This window comes from Tursiops truncatus, chromosome 12, assembly GCF_011762595.2.
Source record: "Tursiops truncatus isolate mTurTru1 chromosome 12, mTurTru1.mat.Y, whole genome shotgun sequence".
Classification (NCBI taxonomy): Eukaryota; Metazoa; Chordata; class Mammalia; order Artiodactyla; family Delphinidae; genus Tursiops; species Tursiops truncatus.
In genome coordinates, this window is record NC_047045.1 from 89,123,926 (window position 1) to 89,150,015 (window position 26,090).

At 54.3% G+C, this 26,090-nt stretch overlaps 1 protein-coding gene across 3 annotated transcripts; it reads right to left on the reverse strand.

Moving 5' to 3' along the window:
- Positions 1-5,311: 5,311 nt before the first annotated feature.
- Positions 5,312-14,759, reverse strand: DLL1 (delta like canonical Notch ligand 1). 3 transcript variants are annotated; one of them, XM_073789866.1, is made up of 12 exons: positions 14,219-14,759; positions 13,177-13,591; positions 12,692-12,988; positions 11,906-11,966; positions 11,417-11,674; positions 9,565-9,625; positions 8,918-9,048; positions 8,627-8,796; positions 8,295-8,511; positions 6,372-7,167; positions 6,065-6,182; positions 5,312-5,967 (listed from the first exon to the last, which is right to left on the reverse strand). In XM_073789866.1, the coding sequence occupies exons 2-12, from the start codon at positions 13,228-13,230 to the stop codon at positions 5,962-5,964; spliced, it is 2,169 nt and encodes a 722-aa protein (XP_073645967.1). In that variant the 5' UTR covers positions 13,231-13,591; positions 14,219-14,759; the 3' UTR covers positions 5,312-5,961. The 3 variants fall into 3 exon arrangements, with proteins under 3 accessions (XP_073645967.1, XP_073645966.1, XP_033692501.1); XM_073789865.1 differs by having other exon boundaries at positions 14,211-14,759; XM_033836610.2 differs by lacking the exon at positions 14,219-14,759 and having other exon boundaries at positions 13,177-14,142.
- Between the last annotated feature and the right edge of the window lie 11,331 nt (positions 14,760-26,090).

A 26,090-nucleotide genomic window follows, 5' to 3' on the forward strand; every position in this document is an offset into this window, starting at 1 on the left:
CACTCCCGTAAAAGCCCTGCGTGGCACCGCTGGGCCCCGAAAATGGCAGAAAGTCTCAGCTTCCAATTCTGTCTCCGAAGATGCGAGCTCACAAGCCACGAAGGTTCTGGTCAAGTGCCCAGGACTGACACTCTCCCTTCTGGTCCAGTCATTTTAAAGTTCAAGTTAACTTAAAGATTTATTAACTTTTTGTTAATATTGATTTGAGCACATGAGAGGTAGAAGCCAGTGCGTGTGTAGCACAGACGTAGACAGCAGAAATTGGTGGCGGAGAATTCGAACCTGAGCAGGCCCGCAGCTTTCTAGGTCTCCACGCTTGTTCCCGCTGCACGTTCACGTGGTCTTCAGAGGTCACATCACAAGGACACTCAGCCACCACGGCAGCCCCCCACCAGCCCGGCCAGCCTTCCGAGGCTGCGGGCGGCGCCTTGGTCCCCGTGCATCCTGTCCCTGCTGTTTTGGACTCTCTGCTCTTACCCTGAAGCCGGTGCCCTTTAGGAGTGCCGCTCGTGGCATCATCGTGTTCATCCGTGAGCTTCAGAAAAGGAAGCGATCCCGAGGCTGCGTCGTACCTTTTAAAATGCTGCTTCATGCTGGCACCTTCAGGGACACCACCCCCATTTCTTTTAAGATTATAATCTCCATAATGCGGAGTCAGCAAATGCCAGATGTGGAGCAGTGGATGCTTTCTTAAGAAACAAGGAAGGTGAGAAAGAGAGTGTGGTTGTTTTTCAAGTCTTGCCAGCAAGAAAAGGCAAGGACGACACCGCCCCACCTCCCAGGGTGACGCAGGTGAGATAGGTTTCTCCAAAATGGAAATATTGGTTTATTTGAGCAAATGAATGTAATTCAAGGTTGTTCTGGGGGGAAATGCTGATATTCTGCATGGACACGCATCATCTTTAAAAAGTTTGTCTCCGAATTACTTCCAGATGACAACTGCCTGGCACGGTCGAGCGTACCGTGGTGCGCACGCCTGTCGCGTGAGGCTTGACGTCCCACAGACGCACACCCACACGTTCGGGGCCCAGCTCAGCCCAAGTTCCAAGTCCCGCTCTTCTTTTCAGTGTTTCTACAGACATCCAGCAGCTGCCCTTTAGGAAAGTCGTTTAACTTCCCTACAGTTTTTCTACAAAATTCACAGCCTAAGAAATTACTAACTGCATATGGCCCCGTTGGCTGGGTACCAAGCAAGCATCCTCACAGCACACTCTGTGTCTAGGTGACCTTTTACTTATTAGAATAAAAACAAAGTCATGTGGTCTCCCACTCAGATCATATCTATGTTTGGCTTCATGCTATGATCCCAAAGTACCAGTCACATTGGGAGGAATAAAACTTCTGTCGTGACCAAATCCTCACACACTTGTACGCATTTCCCTCCTGGGTGGTGAGCGTGCACAGACGACAGCTCTCGCTCAAGCTCCAAGCTGGGCCTGGAGGTGGTGAGAGCCCTGCCCGCCCCCGGGACACACAGGCCTTCCACCGTCGCTGCACACACTCAGCCACAGGCCGGCCAGAGGACAGTGCTGCGACAGGCCAGGTACCCCAGCTGGCGGCCCAGAGGGGTCTTCCCTGTCGGCAGGTGCTCGGGGAGGAGCCGCGCAGCACGGCCCAGCAGGTGGGAGGTGACAGCCAAGTTTCGGAACCGGGGAGGGGTACAGAGCCGCATGCCGATGGCCAGTGTGGCTGGAGCTGAGCGCTGAAGGGACAGTGGGGAGAATGACACAGACTGAGGCAGAAAGACGGTCAGGAGCCGGATTACACCAAGGCCTGACAGACCAAGGTGAGGATTTTGAACTTTATGCTAAAAGCAGATGTTAGCTGGTTTTCAGGAACGACACTCTCGGGTTTGTGCTCTGGGAGCCTCTGGAGTCACGTGGAGAACGGGGTCCTTGCAAAGCTGCTCAGGAAAGACCATCATGTTTCAGCAGAGTTGACAGTCACTGAGCCCAGCCAGGGGGCAGGGCCAGGACCTGGCACCACAGCCCTGAGCAAACCCCGCTGCGTCTCGAGCCGTAGGATGGCCTTGGTTTGGTCTCGCAAGATTCCTCATCTGAACGTGCAAAGACCGGGAACCTCCCTAAAACCCACTGTGCTCGCACATCTACGAGACACAGCGTTACACGCGCACCAGTGACTGTGTCACCTGGGTGCGTGCACTCACTGTGTAAGTCATCTTAATGCCTTCAGTTATGGCAAGTTTCCAACACACACGCAAGGGGCGAGAAGGGTGCAGCCAGCCCCACCCACAGCCAGCCCCGCGACTGGCCGCCAGCAGCCCTCGCGTTTCACCTGCACCCCGCCCGCTGCCAGCACCCCGTCTCGTTACCTTTAAGCAAATCCCAGACATAATATTGTTTCATCCATAATATTTCCGAATTTTTCTCTAAAACCTAAGTACTCTTTTTGTGTTCGACTTAACAGTAATAACCTCTCACATCTAAAAAATGTACAAGTACTGCTTAACACCATTAAACATCCAGTCGGGCTTTATGTCTCTCCAGTCAGCTCATGAATTTTTAAACTGTTTTCTGACTAAGTCGCTTCTAATCTGCGGGTCCCCTCATCCCTCTCCTTCTGCCCTGGACTCGGCCAAGCAGATCCTACTGGTGTCCAGACTGTGTCCTCAGCGCCCTGGACTCCTGCAATGGGATCAAGGCGTCTGACCAGATTCAAGTTCAGTTTTCTTGGCAAAAATACTTCCTCCACTGTGTTGCTGGCCGTCTACTCAACGACGCAGAGTGTGCACCCGAGTCACGCTCGCTCAAGGGCCTGCTTGGGGCTGGCACCCGGGTCTCACAATTTACGTCTCGGTAACTGCCGGCTGCTGTCAGGCTCACAAAGGCACAAGATGAGAAACACGGTTGTCTCCCTCCTCCACTGATGGAAGCAGGGTTACTGAGAGGGGCCAGTTCCAGAGCTGGGCCAGGAGGGCTTGTGAGCCTGAAGGTAAGACACACCCGGGAGGGTGGGGACCGCCCACCCTGGGGCAGCAGCAGACTGTGAGCCACTGAGGAACATCTACACTGCTGTGGACAAGAAAGGACCGCTCGTCCTGACTGCAGAGGGCCAACCAGTCAGGATGGAAGGAGCACGGGCGTGACAGCCCTCGTCATAACAAGAACTCTTTGCAGAATTTCTGGAAGTCCAAAATTACGTCCCTATGAAAATGAAAAGTTAAAGGAAAAAGGCCTAAGGAAAAGTATGTGCGCCCCACCTTCCTTTCTGTCTCACCAAAGTCCCGGAAGGCGGTGCCTGGAGCGTGGGCTGCAGGCCTGAGGCTGCAGGCCGGGCCCTCGGGCAGGCGTCACCCACGCTCCGTGCTCCTCAGAACTTGGGAGCACAGGTCCAGCGCCAGCTTCACCCCTGCTGAAGGGACCTGCCTTTTCACCTCCTTGTTCTTGTCACAGATGCTCCTTCCTGCCTGATTCCTAGCAAGGCTAGTCATGCCGGCGTCGCTTGGGCAGTGAATCGTGGACACTTGTCTGTAAATACCCACGTGTTCATGTGGATGTTTTGGTCAATGTACCTGAACTTCCCCCTGCAAATGATGTAAACCCTGAAAGCTGAGGGACCATCTGGTTCAATGTCCAATTAAAACGTAAGTCTCAGGAGGGACCCAGAGAACCACGTGCACCAATTTTCAACTGGCTGGCAATTCCAAAGCTGTACCTTTCGGTCTCAGTTTGCCGTGTTACTTGCTTACCTAAATGAAAGATGAATTTCTTCCCTGATTTTACTAGAAGGCTGGGAAAGATGAAAGTGACATTATCTTTAAGTGCATTGAGGTCCTTTCATAGAATGGGCTTTGCGAGAATCCCAGAATATTCCATAATCTTGAAACTAGATAAGCCATTTGTTATCCGAGTCAGGTCACTGCTGAAAGTGAGAGGGAGCTATGGATGACTCCAGGTTAACAAGCGTAAACGGGATTGAGTTCACCCCACTCTTTCACCAGATCCTGTAGCCTCTTGAAAGAAACCTGGTGACCCCCTCAGTTATTCTAGAATATGCTGCTAACCCTTAAAGTCAGCAGGGGACAGAAGCCTAAATCTCCCTCAGCCACACTTGGCCCTGACGCTGACTTCTTTCCGTGGATGCAATCTCTCCACTGGAGTTTCTGCCCGTGAGCAGTTATTCCAAAATAACAAGCCAGAGGGGTGGGGAATGGATGGGGTTGTGTTTCAGAGGCAGAAGCCCCAGCCGGGTGGCTCCTGGGTGCCGTCTGGCCCCAATGTTGTTATCTTGGTCTCCAGTCCACTGCACGTGCTTCTCCATCCTTTACACACACGAGGATGGGCATCAGGACTGGCTAACACACAACACGCTTTGTGTCTCCTCCGCAGGAAGAGTCCAGAATTTCTGACTGTACAATAACGACCGATGGAATAAATTCATCACAGTCACTGAGACAAAGGCAACCTCTTCCCTCTCATTAGTTAAGCCCTCTGCCTGTTCCCCTCTGACCCCGGGAGTAAAGCACTTTTCCCCAACACTAACTTGTCCTCGAGAGCTGACCACTGAATGGCACCAGTGATGTGGTCTGTTAAATCCCTGTCGTTCTCAATAAGAAGCTGAGTTCTGACAGATAATGATCAAACCAGGGTCTGGAGCCAGACTGCCCAGACTTGAATGCTGACTTTGCCACTTACCAACCCCGAGCAAGTACCTTCACCTCCCCAAGCCTCAGTCTCCTCAGCTATAAAATGGGAGTAAGGAAGCTACTATCTCGGAGATTAATGAGATAATTCACATGGAGGTAGTAACCACCCAAGAAGAGTGTTTTTATCATTGCTGTTGTCTGTCCCATGGCAACCGTGGTTGAATTAGGAGGCAACTAACTCTTTTCAATTAGCTAGAGATAAACCCACAAATCAATGAATAAGTATTACTCGAGGACCGAAAGCCTTTGTCATGACGACATTAAAGTGCTCTGTGGGTATTTAATCCAAAATGAGGCTTTGTTCCAGTCCCGATAAAAATAAGGCTCCGATGGAAGGTGACCAGCTCCGAGGCTTCTCAGCACTGACCGGACGTGAAGAGCCCTCAGGTTTCCGTGCAGTTCAGGGGATGCTCAGGGAATCAAGCGACCAGCAGCACCGCGCCCGCCCCTTCCTTCTCCTGACAGTGACCTTGGAGGGTTCTCTGAGGTGGGCAGAGGAGCGAGGAAAGTTGCTTTTCATCAATCCAATGAAACTATGCAAAGACCTGGGAAACAGAAAAGCAGAGGCCGTTTCTGTCCTCACGGCTTCGGACGAGTATGAGTGAAAGTCTGCTCTGACGCGGGGTGAGTAAGTACACCTCTGGATGTCGTTCATAATATTTATTTTGGAAAAATATTTTAAAAAGGAATTTCTTCATTAACAAAACAGTAAAAAAAAAAAAACCTCAAATAACATTTGCACAATATTCCATAAATACATTTATATACAAAAAAATATAATCACATAGACCCGAAGTGCCTTTGTACATATTTACCAAAACTTTAAATTATAAAAATGAACATCACAAAATACTCAAGCTTTACAGATATCATGAAAAATATTTTTACAAATCCAAAAAATAACGCACATTTTTTTCCACCTAGAAAAAACACATTTTAGTATCAAAAAGGACAATAAAGGCAGTGTTTGTGATTCTAATTCAAGAAAAGACTGGCTCATAAGAATCCAACATATACACTCCAAGCAGTGCGAGCTTCTCACGTAGTGATCAAGTCCATTCATTTAAATATATATTCTTTAAAAGCAACTGTCCATAGTGCAATGGAAACGTCCTAAAAGGCAGTGCGACAGGCGCCTGGAACGCCTGCCGGCCGCCCCCTCGGCAGGAAGAGGACCTGGCTTCCCAGCAGCAGTCACGAGCACCTCCGCTCCTCTCAGCAGCATCGTCGGGGCAGATATCCTTGGAAGTTCACTTATTCTAAGAGAAACGGGAATTCGCCACATCACCTCCACTTTACACCTAGGGGGGCCAAGAGACAGAGGGGAGGTTAGCGCAAGTCATAGGCCCGGTTCCGACCCGGCCGGGCCGAGGGTGGGTCGGGCAGCCGTGCGCTGACCTCAGTTGCGATGACGCACTCGTCCTTCTCCTCGGATATGACGTACACCGACTGGTACTTTGTGTCTTTCGAGGTGGAGTACACAGAGTCCGGCCTTTTTCTTTCAGCTGCTTCTCCACTAGAAGGGAAACGAAAGACATCCATAGTCAACACGTGAAAACATTTTTGAACAGTACAATGACCAGAGCTTGGAGGAACACAGCCAGCTGGTCCCCCTGCCCGGCCTGGCCCGAGGCACCCCGCGAGGGTCGGGCACCCTCCCCCCTGCTGGCCTTCCCGCCTGTCCCCTCGGGCCCGTAGCACGCACCCCCTGAGGGTCGGGGCACTCTTCTCCTCCCCCGCAGAGCCCTGGGGCTGGCTCTTGGCATCACGCTTGCTGTGGGGCTCCCCGCTGGCAGCGGCACCCTTGAGGTCCTGCAGCAGGTTATAGCCCACGGCGGGGTCGCAAGCCTTGAGGCTGTTCTTCTCGGTGCCGGGCTCCGTGTGCAGGTCCACCTTCTTGTTGGTGTTCTTGATCTGCGTGGCCCCGATGACGCTGACAGAGATGTCCTTCTCCCGCCGGCGGTTGGCCAGGTTATTCATGGTCTCCGCCTCCCCCGGGCAGGGGTCGGCGGGGGGCCGGCGCTTCTGCAGCCTCAGCCGAACGCAGACCACGGCGGCAGCGCAGCCCAGCAGCAGCGTGAGGACGAGGACCGCGCCCGCGCCGACGGCCACCCAGGGGAACGCGCCGGCTTGGCCCTCCACGTACTTCTCGGTGAGGTCCACCACCACGGGGCCCGGGGGCAGCTCGGGAAGCAGGAACTGGCAGTTGGGGCCCCCGTAGCCCCGGGCGCACTCGCACAGGTAGCGGAGGGCCCGCTCGTGGCAGGTGGCCCCGTTGTGGCAGGGTGCGTGCTCACACCTGCTGACGGGGGCACTGCAGTTTGTGCCCGTGTACCCGGGGGGGCAGGTGCAGGAATACTCATTCACGCCGTCCCGGCACGTGCCGCCGTTGGCACACGGGGAAGAGGCACAGTCGTCCACGCTGTCATCACAGTGCCTCCCAGAGAAGCCGGCTTGGCAGCGGCACACGTAAGCATCGCCAAGGTCTACGCACTGTGCACCTGGGACACGGACAAGGGCAGCGGCTTGTCACCCAGAAAATGCCCTGAAGCACGTGCTGCCCCGGCCGCTGCGTCACACACCAAAGCAGAGACACAGGGGCAGACCGGACAGAGGCCACCGCTTAAGACAACATACATCAAACACAGGCCCACGGCGAGGGCCGGGGTGGGGTTTCTGGTCAAGCTCCATAAATCACCTAAAAAATACAGGCTAACACCTCCTGACATGCACCGTGCAAAACGCTTCGCCTACAGTGCTGCATTCGCCTTCACAGCAAGCCAACAAAGGACCCAGTTTACAGATGAGGAAACCAAGGCTTAAAGAGGATGACGTGCTCGCCCACAGTTACACAGTTAGTGACAAGTAAGACTTGAAACAGAAAGAAAGAGAAACGAAGAAAGGAAGGGAGGGAGGAGGCTGGGGTTTGGTCTTTGTCTTTCCAGAGCCAAGCCTGCTAAACCTCCCTATTCTTCCTCTCTAGACATGAAGCACCCACTGCTCTATTGGTTCAGCGGCTGGAAACCAACAGGAGAGAGAGCCTGACCCCAGGACGCCACACCTTCTGTACAGAACATGGAGAGCAAAGCGAGCTGATTCCTCTCCATCGATTATCACACCCCACGCAGAAGCTCCAGACGCTTCCAGAATGGTCCCGCCTGCCTGGGGCCCAGCTTCCCCCTCTGTGAGTTTGCTTAGGGCGCCCCCCCCCACTCATGGAGACCATACATCCTCGCAGCAGACGGCTCTGCTTGGTGACAGAGCAGAGCTGGGCTTCCCTCCAAAAGCGCAGTGGCTGGGCTGGCGCTGGGGCTGACCCGCTGATGTTCGGAGTCTCGGGCACCCGAGGCGCCGCAGGACGGCGCGCAGGTCATTGCGTCTCCACCTGCGCCGGGCCCTGCGGACAAGGAACGCCCCTGCCTGCTTTCCTAGCTCCCTGGGTGCTTCCAGACTCGGGGATGAGATGTCTATGAACAGTTTCTCACTGTTCAGACGGAAGGGCTTCTGAAACGCAAGGCAACTCACAAAGTGATGAACTCAGCCTGAAACTAAACTCTGCGCTTCTGACGCGTTCTCACCAGTGTGGACCACTGGACAACGTCTCGGATGGGTCAGGCGGCCCCCTTACCATTGGAACAGGGTGAGGAACTGCAGGAATCCATTTTCTTCTCACAGTTAAAGCCAGAGAAGCCCCCAGGGCAGCGGCAGGTGTACCCTCCCTTGGGGTTGTCCGAGCACCGTCCCCCGTTGAAGCAGGGGCCGTCGGCACACACCATGGCACTCAGCTCGCAGATCCTGCCGTAGAAGCCAGGCGGGCAGGTGCAGGAGTAGCTGTTCTCGAGGTCCTGAGTAATGGAGAAGATGAAGAAAGCTTTCCTACGTCGTTCCGAGGGACCCACACGGTCTGTCTCAAACCAGGGTTCCCGGTTCGGCAGGAGAGCCCACGGTGGCCAGACTCACCGTGCAGCTCCCTCCATTCCTGCAGGGGCTGGCACTGCACTCGTCCACCTCCGTCTCGCAGTTGGCCCCCGTGTACCCAGGCCGGCAAGAGCAAGTGTAGCTTCCCTGGCCCGTGTTGGTGCAGGTGGCCCCATTCTTGCAGGGCTTGTGGTGTGTGCAGTAGTTCAGGTCTGTGAGGGTGGAGACGGGAAGAGGAGGAGAAGGGAGGCCCAGGGTTAAATTCGGGAGACCGTACTTCCCTGAGACAGAGCCCGGGAAGCCAGGCTGCCTGGCGGGGGACAGGAGGCTTACCCTGGTTGCAGAAAAGGCCCCCCCAGCCTTCCTGGCAGTTGCATTGCCAGGGCTGCTGGCAGGTGCCGTGGAGACAGCCGGGGTACCGAATGCACTGGTCACAGTACCGGCCCTGCCAGCCCACTCTGCACCTTGGAGGAGAGGACAGAGTCAGTGGACGCTGACGCTACCGGCTTCCTAGCAACACCTTTCCCAATCACGAGAGACTGTCTTCCAACAGCATCAACACCGCTGGTTCTCAAATGAGGCAGGACACTGGACCGTCCTCAGGAGCTTTAAACCACGTGGATGCCTTCGTCCCACGTCAGAGGGTCTGACTCTGGGTCCAAGGGCCAACCGGGGCAGCATCTCTAGGTAATTCTAATGTGCTGCGAAGTTTGAGAACCAACTAAACTCTCTCTTCTTCTGTGCCAATTCTTTTTAAATCTGCATCTGTAAGTTCCACACCACTGAGGAGCTTAGATGGATGACAGCCCTTGACCCTATGCCCGTCCATGTATTTATTTAGTAGAAACACAGAAAAACAGCTCCCTCCAACCAGCTAATCTTACCTGCGGTTTTCAAAAGCACATCTAGAGATGCTTTACTAATACGCTAGGTGTAAAAGGACAACAAGAAAAAGAAAAAAGCAGCTCTTGCAAACTTACTTGCATTCCCCTGGCTTGTCGCAAAACCCATGTTGCTCATCGCACCCCGGCAAGCAGATGGCTGCGAGAAGAAAAGGCACAGCGTCAAGCCCACCAGAGTGGCCCCCAGCACGACAGGGCTACAGACCGTGCCCAGCTCCGCCACAGAGCCTCGCCGAGCCCCGGGCGTCGGCCGTCCTGCCCGGTAGCCACGCGGACTTTACTCAGCCCAGGAGGGGCGTTCTTCTTAACGCAGCGGCTCCAGGACAAAAGAGCGCGGAAGCCCCCCCCACACCCGGCCCCTTTTCTTCTAAGAGAGGGTCAGAAGTCCTTCCCCCTCCTCCTCCCCCACTTCCCAATTCTATGCACAAAGCTCCACCTCTTAATACCCAGAAAGTGTGTGTGTAGATAAGGGTGGACAGCTGGTATGCAGAGTACCAGGGCAAGACAGCTGCTCTATTGTCTGTTCTCTCCCAGCAGCTGCCCCAGTGCAACAATACCGGCCTCCCCCTCGCCCCCCATGCCCCCACCCCTCACACACACCCCAGCGTGTACACCACACACACACACACACACACACACACACACACACACACACACACACGTGCACCCTTTCCACCAATGGGAACAGGCGTGCGTCCCAGCCGCCTATCCCCGGAGAGATCTAATCGATGGCACGCGCGAGCTGGGGGCGGGGACAGACTCCAGTGTTTGAATAAGAAGAAAAAAAGTTTAAGTTTATGGCAACCCCACGGTGAGGGAGAGGGAGGGTAGCCAGGAGGGAGGCGGCAGGCCGGCCAGAGGTCCCGGAGGGGGTGGGGAGGCTGGAGGCTGAGGTTTCAGCTGGCTCCCTTCTCCTGGTTATGAAACTCATTAACAAGCCGCTCCACAAGTTTTTAAGACAACAGAGCCAGCTCAGGCCAAGGCGAGCTCAGAGGAGCTGTGGAAAGCTGTGCGGGCTGAGCGACGATGACACTGCAGGTACGCGCAAATCCAAACTGAGAAGCTGCGCCTCCCGGCGAGAGGTTCTGTCCTGCCAGAGAAGGTTCCCAGGCTCGGGGGCGGAAGCAAGGTTCCCTGGGGTTTCTGGGGAAGCCCTAGGACCCACCCCACCTGACACCTAGAGTGCGAGGTGGCAGTGAGGCAAGTGGGGTCCAGCTGAACCAGGCCCAGGAGCCAGCCGGTCCTCACAACCCTCCTATGCCCCCTGCACCTGTGCAGCTACCCTGCCTGCCTGGAGAATACAGAACTACGGCAGGCAGGGCCTAAGTCACTTCTGTAAAGGTATGTCCCCCCTCCCAGGCAGGGTACTACGTGAGCATCCCGCAAGCAGGACAAGCAGGGCTGGCAGGCCCAGGCCTCGAAACACACCCACCCACGTCCATAGACCCCGCGAGTGAAAGTGTCGTGAACAGTGGAGTGTTTTTAAACGGGCCAAGCACACCAACTCCGGAGAGAAAATGAAGCACTTTTCAATGAGAAGCTGTCTGGGCAAAGAGAACTCCTTTGGTAAAAGCACGCCCTGCACACAGCCTCCTCTCTGTTCCTCCCTTCCTTCCTCCCTCCCTTCCCTCAGGCTTACTTCCTGACCCCTGGCCCTGTGTCCCAAATCCTCCCTGATTAAGAAAGGCAGCTTCCCATAGCGGAAGTTGAAACGTCTAAGTTGACCCCAACCTGCCACTGGCTAACTGTGGGGTCTCAGCAAATCTCTCTGGTTCCCTGGCCCCGGTTTCCCCACCAGAACATCTCTCCGGGGCTAAAACCCCAAGATGCCAGCAGCTCAGAGAATACGTCCCCACTGCCGGGGGTGGGGGTGGGGGAGCAGGCCTGGGGAGGGTAAACTGAGGCAGCGGCGGCCCCCGCGGGGACTCACGCTCAGTGCAGTACTGGCCTTTCCAGCCAGGGTTGCAGACTTTTTCCCCTCGCTCCCCGCAGGTGAAGTGGCCGAAGGCGTCGTCGCGGGGGCGGCAGAAGACGGAGCAGCCTTCCCCATAGTAGTGTTCGTCACACACGAATCGGTAGGAGTACTTGAGGTCTGTGCGACCGCTGCTGTGCAGGTCCTGGGACCACTCCTCGCCCACCGTCAGGTGCCTCTGCGTGGCCAGGCGGCTGATGAGCCTTTCCGGGTTCTCTGCAGGAAGAGGATGCTCTGTTGGTTCTGACTGGGAACCCAGAGGCTCGGGGAGTGAGGGAGGTGGAAAGGATGCTGGGCAAGGAGGCTGAAGGCTCTTCTCCTCAGCCTTCCGGAGTAACTTGCAGAATGAAAGATGCAGACGTTTGTCTCTGGGGAGCTCCGAACTCAAATACATAATAACTGGAGGCGCAGTTTGCACAGTTTGGGAGCGTTTTGGTTTGTTTTTACCTGTTGCGAGGTCATCAGGAGAATCAGAGTGGAGAGCTTCAATGATCAGAGAGAAGGTTCCCTGGAGGAAGGGGGAGGAGACAGAAGATAAACCAGAAATGTTTAAAAAAGAATCAAAGCTTTCGGGACGACCAAGTCGTCGCAGGTCTGTGTGCAGTGTGTCGTGGGGGTGGGGGGGTCTCTGTACATCTCTTGTCTGATTTCACTTTCCTTAAGGAAATGGAAGAACTTTTTAAAGAGTGGTTTCCTGACGTGTTTTTTCAGCCTGTTAATACAGGATATCGCAGTAAAAAAAAAAAAAAGAAGAAGAAAAAGAAAAGGAAAAACGATTGCGCGCAGCAGGCGGGGCTGGAGGGGCTTGTCTGCAGTCTCCTGGGGAAGGCGCCAAGCAGAGGGCCTGGGGGCTGTCAGGCTGCGAGGGCGACTGAACAACTAGCCAGTCCACGAGCTGGGGAACTAGAACTTTCCCAAGTGAAGGGGCCCGTTCAACTTGGGGGCTAGGCGCAGAGACCGGATACGGAAATGTCCCAGGTCCTCAGCCTCTCTGCCTCACTCTATCCCGGCTGTCACCTCCCACACTCCCCTCCGCCGCCGCCGCCGCCGCCGCCGCCGCCTGCAGATCACCCGGGCGTGGAGTCAATGCCCCAGGCCCCCGCGGACCGCGGCGCCCACCTGCCCAGGCCCAGCCGCGCGCCCCCGCCGCGCCCCGGAGCAGGGCTGGCGGCCGCCTCCCTGCCCACCTGCCGCCCGCCCCGCCCGCCCCGCGCCCGCAGGTGCGGCGCTCACCGGCCAGGTGAAGCCAAAGGGGAAGCGGATGGGGTTGCTGAAGGCGGTGTCCGCGCCCGCGCCGTCCGGGAGGCTGAAGGAGTCGACGCCCAGCACCGGCGTGACGGTGCTGCCGTAGGTGCAGGGAGGCTCGGGGGACACGCTGGCCTGGTAGTGCTTGAGGCACACGCGGAAGAAAGTCCTGCAGGCGCACGGCGGCGGCCCCGCGCCCCCGCGGCAGCAGTTGCGGTTCCCCAGCAGCCCCTTCTTGTTGACGAACTCCTGCAGCTTCAGCTCGAACACCCCGGAGCTCCAGACCTGCGGGCGAGGCTAGGGCGTGGGGCTCCAGGCGCGGGGAGCCCGCCCGGCCGCGTCCTGCCCCGGGCCCTGCCCCCCGCGCGGCCCGCGCCCCGGGTCCCCCCCCACCTGACGCCACAGGGAGCCGGAGAGCCCCGCTGACAGCCTACCTGACGGCGCGGCCCTTAGGACCCCGCCTGGCAACTTACCTGGCACAGCAGGGCCGAGAGCACGGCGAGGGCCAGGGCGCACCGCCGGCCCATGGTGCACCGCCGGCCGCGCTCGCTCTCCTCGCGTCCCCCTTCTCTTCTGAAATCGCCAGGGAATGCTCGGGGAGGAAGGTGTCTCCAGGAGCGCGGGCAGGAAAGCGCCGCCGCTTTGCCTCGGGCTGGGATTATCCGGACTTCTTTCCTCAAGGGTCCGTCTCCGGCTCTTTCGGAGGCCGAGTTTCCTTAGATCCTCCCTGCGGAGGCGACTGCGGCTCCGGGGATGCACGAGGGGGAAAAAAAAAAAAAAGGCTCCCCGGAGAGATTGCTTCTGGCGCGGCAACTTTCGGTTTTCCCCTCTTTCTTCCAATCCACGAGTAGGTAGGGGTCGTCTGCTTCCTGGTTTTGTCTCAAGATTCTTCGCAGAAAAAAAAAAAAAAAGGAAGAAAGAAAGAAAGAAAAAAAAGAGAGGAGAGAAAGCGTCCAGATATTCAGCCCAATTCCCGACGAGCTGCAGGGCTCCCCGCGAGTCCGATTAGCGAGCCGGGGTCTGGAAATCCCACGCGCGAGGCGGTAATCCGGCGCCGGCGGAGCGCCCGCGGGTGCGGCCCGGCCAGCTCACTCGGCGGCCGCGGTCCGGGGAGCGCCCTGGACCCGAGTTTTTCCCAGGGACCCAGCCAGTGCCATCCAGGTCAACACCCGGGGTCCCGGACCGGGTCCCGGCGGAGGCTGCGCGCCAGGCTGTGCGTCTGGTGCGGCGCCGGCCGGGGCTCCGCGGGCGCGCAAGGGCTCGGGCTCGCCCCGCGCCGCCGCCTTATATCCCGCCGGCCGCCCGCATGGCTAATGAGATGCAAATGAGCAGCCCCCCAATCTGGCGAGAGCTGTCACAAAGGAGCCACTTTTCCAAACCCTCCTCTCAATGGATCGCCAAATGGTCAGTGAGCTGTAAAATGTGCAACCCTCCTCCCCGCCCCCACCCTCCCCGCCCCCGGCCCTCCCCTGCCCCCGCCCCCAGCCCCCCACCGCACGAAACGCACTCATTTACATTCCTGTAAAACGTTCACCGCAAGAATCCCCTCTGCGCCCGAGGCTGGTGCCGCCGCCCGGGCTCCTCGGCGCTGCCCTCCCGGCCACAGGCTCGCAGAGGCCCCGGGACCCGCGGGGGTGGCGCTGCGCCCCTGCCCTGCCGTGAGCCACCCGGCGGGTGAGGCCGCGTCCGGCCTCGGGAACTCTCCGGTCGCCGCGGCGCCCGCCTTCGTCCCTGTTGCGCGCCGCGGCCGGGGTCTGGCGGCGGGGGCGAAGTCGGAGGCCCAGTTCCCGGTGGGCCGCCCCTTCTCCCGGGCAGCCTCTTCCTAAGGAGGAGTCTCCAGGGCGGGGGACCGGGCACGAGAGGGAGGGGGCAGGCTTGAGCGGCGGGCAGAGGGTGGCGAGAGGGCAGCGGCAGTTTCGGGAAGTTTGGGAAGGTCTGACACCCAGACGTCTCCGGGCAAGGACGGCGACTCTGCGTCTGGGAACACAGGGGCGAGCGCGGCGCCCCCGGGGACCCTATTGCCGCGAGCTCGGGGTGTCCCCGCGCTGGTCGGCGGCCGCTGGGGGGCGGGGTCCGGCTAGCGCCCGGGATCCTGACGCCTTAAACCACCGCCCCCCCTCCGCCCCAAAAACACACACGCACCCTTCCGGGCGCTATTCTCGGCCTCCGACACCTTTCCTGGGTCTCCGGCCCCTTTCTCCTGTGTCTTCCCCCCTCGGCCTCCCTCTGCTTGGTAAAAAGTGAGTTTGGTGTGTGTCGTTCGCGTGGCTGTCATTAAGGCAGTCTGTTATTGTGCGAGGCTGAATCAGTGGCTCTTTGTGCGCTCAGCTGTATGGTAATGCAGACCGCACCTGCTCCCCGCACAATGCGGAGAGAAAGAGCTCCCCTCCGCGCGCGCCGCGGCCTCTGCAACAATGTCCGGCACATGTTCTAAAGACCCTCTAGCCTGGCCGACTCAACCCGCAACCTTCGCACAACCATCACCTTATTAGGGTTTACACGTCCATCAGACACTAGAACTTTTGTTTTCATTTTTTTTTTTAAGGGAAATGAGTTTATTGGGAGGGCCGAGAACACACGTTATCACACAATGAGCTATCTAAATTGCTCTCATGGTTGCGGGCGCAATGCAGAGTTAAGGTGGGGCCTGGACTCCTACTCCGGCATCCAGCTTCTTGCTGGGCGCACTTCGAGGTCTCTCTCCCACCCCCTTCTGCTCCTCCTTTATTCCCCCCTCCCCCCAACACCTAGGGCAGCTTCCTCCAGGACGAGCAGTGTGAGCGTTGGAGTACATGTCACTTGGATGGCAGCAGGGCCCCAGGGCGCCTGGCCGCAAGGGCCTTGCTCTAGGTGTGCTACGGCTGCCTTGTTAGTGGGAACAAGTGTGGCAAAGTGTGACTTTCATTGAGGCAGATGTTGAGATCACAGTGTACCATGTAATGCACGGGAAGAGGGCAAATTCTCAAATACCAAAGTAATCAGTTGAAGTCATTCATGGCCATCCCTCCAGCTGTTAGGCAACAGGCTCCCAAATACCTTCAGGACAGATTGTAGGTTTTCCACTGATGCCAGAGAAGCAAAGAATTAATCGAAAGTAATGTGCATGTAATGTTTAAGGCTGAGGTGAGAAAGGCAGGCTTGGACCCCACCAGAACCCCCTACGGTTTGGTTCACAACAAATGGAGACTTCAAAACCTCCTGTGCCCCCAGGACGGTGGCAGTCCCAGCGTGGCCGCCCTCTGTGGACTTTTCGAGGACTCGCTGCATCACCACAGGGCTGGGCCAGTGCGAATCCTAATTTAATCTTGCCACCTAGTGTCAGCATCCTTTTTTCACTACATCCATGTTTCCTCTGAAAGCTAATTTCTGAGAACTCTGCTCCCTACTGCATGGAAGCTGGTGTGTGTGTGTGTGTGTGTGTGTGAGAGAGAGAGAGAGAGAGAGAGAGAGAGACAGTGGTGGGGAGAGAGGTAAGAGGGTTCCAGGAGCAGGAGAGGCCAAAAGAAGAAAGGAATGTGAACTCTAAATCCTCTGTGCTTCCAGACTGAGAGTAGATTTCGGTAAGAAATGAAATATAGGGAACCTTTTAATTAGAAAATGGAAGTGGGAAACAGGCTCATCTGAATGCCTGTTTAGAAAACTGGAAATAAAAAGTTCCACGCCCAAGGGCTTAAACCTTGGGGGGGGGGGAACGACTTGCCCCAAATCTTTAACAAACCCGCCTCAGTATCAAGTATTTGTTAAATTGACATGGCACAGATTTCTCGATTACAGCGGCAAAGCGGAACTGAAAGGCATCGTAAAATCCATCAGAATCCTGCCCAAAGCGTTCATTCTTTTCCAACTTAATTTATGCCACGCAATTCTGTATTGGGGAAATCAAGCAGAAAGCCCTTTTCTTGCCCTTCCTCCTCCTCCGGCTCTTCTTTCCTCTACTTTCTTCCTCCTCTTCTCTCTCCATCTTCTTCTCCTTCTCTCTCTCTCTCTTTCCCCCCACCCCACGTTGGGCCCTCTCCCCCTCTCCCTTTCAAAGCTGAGCTAACGGGAGACTGTTTAACTTCAGTGTTTCTATAGGAGTCTGTTGTAGTTTAACTCCTGCACACCAGTAGCTGAGATGAACAAAGGAGAGACTCGAGGTCCAACTATTCATCCTTTCTTTGCACTTTAATTTTCATTGATTGGGAAGACAAGGGGAGCCCTTAGGGATTCAGGCTGAAGGGGGATGACACGCCTTTAGACGCCATCAGCCCCCTAGCCAGCCATCTGCTCCAAACCAAATGGCGTTTTTTCACTCCCTAACTGCATGTCTGTATACTCCTGCGACTAATCGCTCTGAACCCCCTAAATGCAGGAGGGAGCTTAAGCTCGACTATGTTAAACAGAGTTGCCCCCGTGCTGGCTTTAGCAGCCAGATTCCCTCCTCCCACACACACCATAAATCCTCACCTTGCTCATTAGGAAAAAGCAGGAAACTTTCTTTTAAATACTTTTTGATGTCTCAGCAAATTTACTGTACAAAGTGAGGCTCATTAGGGCTTCGAAGGCACCCAATACATCAGACACAGGAGTGGGGAGAGGGATTTACCACCTGGTGTTGGTGTTTTATTTTTGCCGGGCATTCAGAGCTTATAGCCCGAGTGACCCCAATGACCAGGGTAGGCTCAGCTGTATAATCAGAACCACAGCCGCACCAACTACAGCTGAGTTCTCTGCTTGTTGGCGACCCTGATCATTTTCCCCATCATTTTATTAGGCCACTTGGGAATAAAAGCTCACGACCATCATTTTATCAGATTAAATATGCCCGTCCTCAGCAGTGAGTGTGACTCACACTGTGGTCAGCCCCATCCTGTTTCCATCCCCGTTTGCCCAAAGAAAGGTTCTATCCCTGAGGTATGTGTGTGGCGGGGGAGGAGGGCTTGGGCAGATTGCAGTAAACAATGCCCAGAACAGGACCCAGACTCCAGGCCAGCCCCAGGTTCAGTTTTCTGTGTAAACAAGTCTGGAGACTTGAGTGGGGTTTGTGTTTTCTTAGACCAACTGAATACTGTATACCCAACAGAGAGGTTCTCTTTTTCCTAAGAAGAATTAGGGTCCTTGTTCAGAACAAGAAAATGAAAAACTTCCAGGCAGCAAATCTGGTGTTGATCAAACATGCCAGCTTACTTGAAAAAGAAGAAGATGATGACGGGAACCTAAAGCAAGTTTATTCATTGGCATTAGCATCCCATCTCCCACCAGCACACCCTTCTGCCCATTCCCCATCAGTCACAGGTCTGGAATCCTTCAGCGGGTGAAAGAGCAGAGGAACTGGCCTGCTTGCTTCGCACACAGGAAGCTCCACAGACATCTGCGGGTACAACCTCACCCGCGCGGGGTGGCTGTGATGGATGGTCCCTTACTTCTTCTTAAGGACAGAACCCCAGAGACACGTGAACATTTACAGGACGCACTGACCCGAATGTATACACGGTGTGTTTGCACCTGATCAAGTTCCTTCCGGATCACTCTGTTGAAGATACATCCTAACCCAAGCCATCCGTTTGTCCACGGCGGGAAAGAGGGGCAGATCTAGCTTTTATATTCAGGCTCCGGGGCTTCCCTCTCGCTAAGGATAAACGCTACGCGGCACACCAAGGAAGGCCCCACAGCTCGGCCTCCCCTGCCCTCCCTGGGACGTTTCCCTCGGGGGAGGGGCGGCCTGCAGGCGCCCAGGACCACTCCTGGTGGGCGGCAGGTTGGCGCGAGGCGGAGGGCGCCGGTACCGGAGGACAGAGCCCAGGGAAGACCCAGTGGGCTTGACGCCTCCCCTCCGCCCTCCCTTCCACCCGCCAAGCGCAGACACCCGCGGTAGGGAGGAAGGACGGCCCGGCCACGTGGTCCGGAGCGGGGACCCCGCGCCCTGGGGCGCAGCGCGGGCCGGGGTTGCGGAGGCATGCGCTGGTTTGCATGAGAAAGGCGGTCGCGTGGCTCAGCTGGCGGCGCGGAGTCCGCTCCTCCGACCCCGGGATCATCTGCCCGGCGGTCCGCGCTCATCTCCATGACAAAGCGCTGTTTACCTGGCGCGGCTCCGGGCGCCTTTGTCCCGATCGGATGACCGCGCAGCTGCTCCGCTCACCCGCCCGAGCGGCCCCCGACTGAACGCGCCGGGCCGGGCGCTCTGGAGGGCTGCCTGGAGGGGGTGCGGCGCCAGTGGGCGCTCCGGAGGGCTGCCTGGAGGGGGTGGCGGCGGCGGGCCGGGCACTCGCCGCAGGGGCATGAGCGCCGGGTTGGGAGGGCCAGGTCAGCGGGTCACCCCCGGCCGCCGGGCGTGCGGCGGTGTGGGGGGGGCCCACCCGGTCACCTGCACCGAGGCGCGGCCCCACCTGGGGGTCGCCGGCCCGTGACCGTGTCAGACAATGAGGATGGGAAAGAAAGGGCGGTGCGAGCGACCCGGGCCCTCCCGAGGCCTCGCTCCGGGACGCGCCCCATCCGGAGGTCGCGGGCACCTGTCGCCGGTCCCGGCGCCCGTCAATCACCCGGCCCGCGGGGCGGGGCGCGGGCCGGGCCGGAACCGCGAGGAGGCCGCCCCGCCCGCTTGTCCCAGCCGGACCCGAGCTGCCCTGCGCGACTGCGCCGTCCTTCCCCGCCTCCCACCTCCTTTCTGCGAGCATCTGCCCGCAGAGGAACAGATGTGGGCACCTGCGGTGACAGGCCGCATATGTTCCATCCTATTCACAGGCATTCAGACGTGGCTACAATGAGCGGCCTTTGTGCGCACAGTCACTAAATATATTAATCTGCACTCCCCAGAGCACCGGGCTGTTTAATTTTTCACTAGCAATAACATCTGATCTAATCCTTAAATCGGCTCCCAAAAGCCTGCCCTCCCGCCCTCCTTTTTTTCCTCTTTCTCCCCACCCCCTCCCGAAAAACGTGTGAAGCTATTCAACCTTCCACCTGTTGCCTGCTGAACTGGGCGTGGGTTCCTGCAGCATCTGATGTCGGTCGGGGCAGGGGGTGGAGGTGGGATTGGGGGCGGGCGGGGGCGGCTGTGCGGGGGATGCTGCCTGGCCACACGGGCACCGCCAGGGCCTGTGTACCAGAAGGAAAATAAGCGCAACGTGCGAGGGTGGCTCCCGAATGCTGTGCAAACAAAGAACGATGATTATTAAACAGCTTCCAAAGCAGCCCAGCATACCCATCCTCTCCGTGGAAGCGCCTTGAAAATGTACAAGTTCCCACTTATCTTTTTGTTTATTAAACTCTGATGGTCATTATAAACACTGGTCAATAGGCCACACAGCCAAAAGGTAGCATAAATCTCAGATGTGCGACTTAGATTTTTTTAAGCGATTTTGTTGCGTGACTCTTTTATCTTAGCATCCCGTATTCTGTTTTGGTTTGTTTTCGGTCACAATGAGTCCCTTAGTGCCATTGTGGGTGTCACAATGCAGACGGACATCGGGCTGTGAATGAAGACAGAGGCAGTTTAAACAAACCGAGCTCTTTCTTTCCTTTCCGTCCATTGTACTATGAATGGGCCTTCTGCATTCGGCTGCTAGGAGACGGCTTTGCAAAGCCCTACTCCAGTAAATGGGCTGGAGAGAAAGGGACCCCAATAAACAGCCTAAGTATTGGAGAAAAAAGGGGGACAAGTTCAGGCAAATGTTTTTCCACCTTCGCATCAACACCTTTCCTAATCTCAAAACTAAGACATACTTTCCAGCAGTTTCCCTCCTTCTTGTCACTGTAATTCTTACTCCCCCCCCGACCCCCCACACCTCCTAGGAGACGCAGAGTGGGGACAGCACTGGCTCACCATTGAGATCTGTTTCCAAATGCTGCTTTGTCTCCGGAAAGTAGAATGGGGCACGGGGCTGTTTATCAGTCATCATTGCTAATAACTAAGGATTGCAAACTGCTCTCAAAATGGATGCCTGGATGTGTTGCTAGGTAAGTAGGGGCAGGGTTGGTGAGTCTGGACATTTAAGGAACAATCATGAACTATGAATTGTTTTCGTGGTAGTTGGAACTGTTCTGATTAACATAGGTAGGTTAACTGAAGCAAGACACATAGCTGTTTTCAGGTCAAGGGTCCAGCTTGAGTACATTAGGGAATGACCCACCACCACCACCTGCGTTTCTCAGGGGCTAGAACGAAGTCACAGGCCACCACCGATCCAAACGCAGTCGAGGGAAATGGGAGAACCACGACTGGCTTATGTCAATCACAGTTCACAGCTGGGGCTACTGTCAGGCCCAGAGCACATGGCAATGAGAAGGCCAATTCGTTTAGTCGTTTATTCACTCATCCACTCACTGCTCAAGGGGCTGGAGGTCCAGAGTGAAATCAGACCTGCTTCCTGCCACTAGATGAGTGGTAGAAGTAGAGAAGTGTCGCTTGGTCTTTTGTTTTTGGAGAGAGTTTTTGTAGGATTAATATGTCTTCCTTCAATGTTTGAATAGAACTCACCAGTGAGACCACCTGGGTCTGGAATTTTCCTTTTTGGAAGATTTTTACTTACAAATTCAACTTAATATGGGGTTTAAGAAATATAGGGTTACTCAGATTTTCTATTTTTTCTTTGGTCAGGTTTGGTAATTCATATGGTTCAAGGAATTTCTTCATCTCATCTAAAGATGCTCAGATAGTCTCCTTTTTACCCTTTGGTGTTAGTAAAATCTGTGATACCATCCTTCATGCTTATTACGGGTAATCTGTGCCTCCTATCCTTCTATCGTGATCAATACAGCTATGGGTTTATCAGCTTAATTGATCTTATCAAAGAACAGTCTTCTTTCAGAACCTCCATCCTTCACTTCCTGTTGCCTAATGTCTAAAACTAGTAATTTCATAAATTTTATCTAGTTGTTTACAGTGGAAGGACAAGTTCTGTAGGAATTATTCCTTCATGGGCAGAAGCTGAAACAGTTACGATACTTCTGGGTGCAAATAGCAGAAAACCCTAATCTAATATTCTTAACTTTAAGAAAAAGACACCGTCTCATAGAATGAGGAGGTAGAGTGGTTTTAGTTAACTTCTGGCTCAACCATGTCGTCAAGGCACAATGTGCCCTCCATCTTTCTGCCCCACCTTTCCTGCCTTGCTGGCTTCCAACATGGGTTAGCTGTCTCCTGTGATTGCATGAAGCCTGCAGGGACCCAAGAAGTCACAAATAGACACAAGGACGGCCAGTAGAGGAAGAGGACAATGTCTTTCTGTGTGATGCTCTTTGTTCAGTGACAAAACGATTCTGTAATAGTTACTGCGGATCAGCCACATAGAAGTCAGCATGTTTTAACAGTTGTAGCTTTTCTTCTTTCCCAGTTTTTGGGAAACGTTTTACTGTCTCTTAATTCCCAACTTCTCCCTACTTTCAACCTACAGTTTTCTTTTTCTCTTCCTTTCTTTTTGTCCCTGTTTTTCTCTCTTATGTAAATCCTTCATCCCCAAACTGATAAATCTGACGTGTACAGTAGGGCACAGGAAAGTGTCTACAGGTGGTATGAAGCAGAAGGTGGGGAAAAGGATGTGAAGAGTCTCATGTAAGTCTTTGTGCTCCTTTTACACTGATTTCAATGTACAACTTTCCTTTTAGATCCTAGGAAAGAGACCTGGGAGTAATCGCTGGCTCTTCCTTTCCTTCACCGTAGTGTATGTAGTCGTAAAAAATGTTAAGAAGCCATTAGAATGTAGAAAGATTCGAGTTTGAGTAATAATTGTGCCACTTACTACCATTGTACTAGTTACTTAATCACTTCTTAAAACTTATAATAGTTTCCTTTTATCAAAGTAATATACTTACAGATTTTAAAATTCAAATAGTACTTCTAGATTTACAAAAAAATAGCAATTTCCTACATCATGCATTCCCACTCCCAATTCTTTCCTTTCTAACTCGTAGCTACTTCTTTTGAAATTTACTCGTACTTTTAAAAAACTTTCTAATGCTATGTCTTTTTCAGTTGTGTACATTGTCTACAGACTTCCTAACTCTAGAAGATGAAGGTTTAACACTTCCACCTGATTTCCTAGACACACGCATATTTATGAACGCATAGAAGATCACCTCCCATTTTTTCAAAAATAATTATAGCATCCTTTTGATTAAATTACCATTCAGCATTTACCTCATTAAAATTATGGAATCATTATTCACAGCTGAGGCATATGCCACGATTACGTTTTCTTTTTTGTACAATTTTGTCTTTACTGGATTCAACAATTGCCAAATTTATTTGCTTATTGACCTTTCTATGTACCTATTACATACTGTCACCAAACTCTGAATATCTCCTTTTAAAACACTCAAGCAGGGCTTCCCTGGTGGCGCAGTGGTTAAGAATCCACCTGCCAATGCAGGAGACATGGGTTCGAGCCCTGGTCCGGGAAGATCCCACATGCCGCGGAGCAACTAAGCCCGTGCACCACAACTACTGAGCCTGCGCTCTAGAGCCCGCGAGCCACAACTACTGAGCCTGTGAGCCACAACTACTGAAGCCCATGCGCCTAGAGCCCATGCTCCGCAACAAGAGAAGCCACCACAATGAGAAGCCCGCGCACCGCAATGAAGAGTAGCCCCCGCTCGCCACAACTAGAGAAAGCCCGCGCGCAGCAACGAAGACCCAATGCAGCCAAAAATAAATAAATAAATAAAATAAATTCAAACAAACAAACGAAATAACACTCAAACATCTCAGGCATTCCATGGACTGGCTTTTTCCTGGAGATGTGTCTCTAGCTTTCTCCTGGGATTTCCCACCTCTCTCTTCACTTGGATTCCCTACTGTCCGGGTCCTAAATATTCCTTTTTCTTGGCCTCTTAGTTTTGGAGAATATCCTCCAGCAGGTATCTGAGATAAGGTATTTGGTAGAAAATATTTTTGAGCTGCATATCTGAAAATATTCCACCCTCACAATTATAACTAATATTTTGATTTTGAGTAGAATTCCACGTTAGAGTTATTTTCTTCAGAATTTTGAAATTTAGCGCTCCACCGAATTTCAGTTTCCTGTAACTCTACTGAGACTTTCCATGCCATGCTGGTTTCCACTCCCTAAATGCGACCTTTCTGTTTTTCCTTATGGAAGATCTTTAAGGTCCTTCCGCTGCCCCTGGTGTCCTGACATTTTGTGATGATGTGCTTTCACGTGGGTCTTCATAGGCTTCTTGTGCTGGGCGTTTGGTGGGTCCTTTCCACAGGAGAGCATGTCTTTTAGATCCGGGAACTGTTCTTGAATTATTGCTTGAATAATGTCCTCTACTTCATTTTTCTGTCCTCTTTCATGTAACTCCTATTTTTCAGATGTCAAACTTCTTAATTTTCTAATTTTCTTATGTCTTTCTCTTTCTCCATCTTTTTCTCTTTGTTCTGTTATCTGAGAGATATCAAATTTATCTTCTATCAGTTTTTAAGTTTAAATTACTGCTTCTTAAATTTTCAAGAGCACATTTTCTGAATGTTCTTTTATATACTTTTTTTCCCTTCCCTGGTATATGATCCAGAGACTGCAGACCATGAAGTTTTTTATAATATTTTCTCTCTCCCTAGTTTCTGTTTGTTCCCTTTTTTGCTGTCTTCCTCAAACGTCTGTTGGTCTCGGTCATCTGTGCACATTCAGGAGGGGCAGAGCCGAGTGCCGCCGAGTGGCAGGGCTCACACAGGGTGGTGAATGGGGCTGTGGTCGGCCTGCCTCCTCTGCCTCCACCGTCTGGCTCCGGGGGTCTGCACTGTCTGTCAGTGTGAGGCTCCTGCTCCTACAGTCCGGGATGCGTGGCTTCTCCCTCACACCGCCTGAATCCCTACCTCCATCGCTGTCCTCCGTTTGCCCCTTCTGCCTACAAGTCCTTCTTCTTCTAATCCTGCCTCAGGCCCAACCCGCCCTTCCAGGCTCAGCTCGCACATTGTCTCCTTGCTGCCTTCTTCATCCATGTGTTCTAAGACTTTATGTGTCACTTGTTCCCTGACACCTGAAGTGTGTGTTTGTCTCCCCAACCACCCGTGCACTCAAGGCTTGAGACCATTTCACATACTGTTGGTGCGACCCTATGGCACCCAACAAGTATTAGGTGCTGAGCACTCTTTACTGATTTTAGAAAAAAATATCAACAGGAAATGAAAGCCTTGTAGGCCGAATGAAGAGATTGCTTCCCAAATTATTTAATACATACATATGGTGTCACTTCAATTTGGTAATGCTTTTTTTTTTTTTTGGTGGGGGGGCGGGTAGATTCTTAGTTCCCTGACCAGGGATCGAACCCATGCCCCCTGAAGTGGAAGGTGAGTCCTAACCACTGGACCACCAGGGAATTCCCATCAATGTGGTAATACTTTTTGAGTGCTTGATCTTCAAGAGACCCTGCAGGAACAATATTTGACCATCTTATTTCCCTGATGGAAGCCTCCAGCTCCCTGGGGCTTGCAGCAGCCCTCCTGAGATAGGTCATATGTAAAGATAGGTTTTGAGATGCATCTTAAATAACTTGATATTATTAATTGAAGTTTGTCAAGTATTTACTTAAAAAATAAGTTAGATTGGTTTCAAAGTTATTCTTCTGTCATAACACTTGGCTACCAAAATGTTCTCTTGGTTGTAGAGAAAAGGGTGGTGTTGTGACCAGAGAAATGGGAATTGTGTATAATCTGAAGCCTGCCTATCTCCCAGCCCAGGGGAGCATGTCCTTAATGGGAACCTTGCTGGCCTTAAAGCAGCTGCAGAAACGAAGTCGAAGCGGTGGCTACCAGAGTCCAAACTCCTTAACGTGAGACGCAGACACCGCACGACCAGGCAAGCGCGTCCTCGCTTCCTCCCCTCCTCCACTGCCGTGGCTGCCCGCCCCGGAGCTCTCATGCCCCGTTCCAGACCGCAAGCCTGCCCACTAAAACTGTGGGCTCCAGAATAGTTAGGGTGGCCGCCGCCGTCACAGCAATGCTAGCAAGGCTCCTCTCTACCTAGCGCTTGCTGTGCTCTGCTGTGTCCTTGGTCAGCCCAGGCTGGAAAGCACCGCCCTCCTCCAGACAGGACAGACACCGAGGCCCATGGTCGAGGTGGACAGCGCGCCAAGGTCCCTTGGCTGGAAAAATCCACCCGCTCTGGACCCCCCGCCGCCTGCCTCCCGCGGGGCCCGGGCTCACGGCCAGCCTGCCGCCTCCTAACAGCCCACACCGCCCTCCCTGCGCTCTTCCGCCAAACTGCGGCGTCAGGGCCCGGGCTCGCGTGTCCGCACCACCAGTGGCCCATAGCGCCAGCGGGAGCCGAGCGAGGCGTGACCCCGACCTCCACGCACCGCGCGGTTTCCGAGGCAACGGGCGCTGCGCCGGCGCATCGCGCTTCCCGGCGCCTCTGGGGCCCGGCCGCGCAGACCCCGCCCACCGAGTGGGCGGGGCGGTTTCTCGAGCGGA

Bases quoted from the DNA above. Each gene is read 5' to 3' on its own strand.
- DLL1 (XM_073789866.1), bottom strand. From the start codon at position 13,230: ATGGGCCGGCGGTGCGCCCTGGCCCTCGCCGTGCTCTCGGCCCTGCTG. The intron at 8,797-8,917 runs GTAAGCCTCCTG...CCACCCTCACAG, and splicing joins GGGCCTTTTCTGCAACCAGG to ACCTGAACTACTGCACACAC. The intron at 8,512-8,626 runs GTGAGTCTGGCC...TCCATTACTCAG, and splicing joins GGAATGGAGGGAGCTGCACG to GACCTCGAGAACAGCTACTC.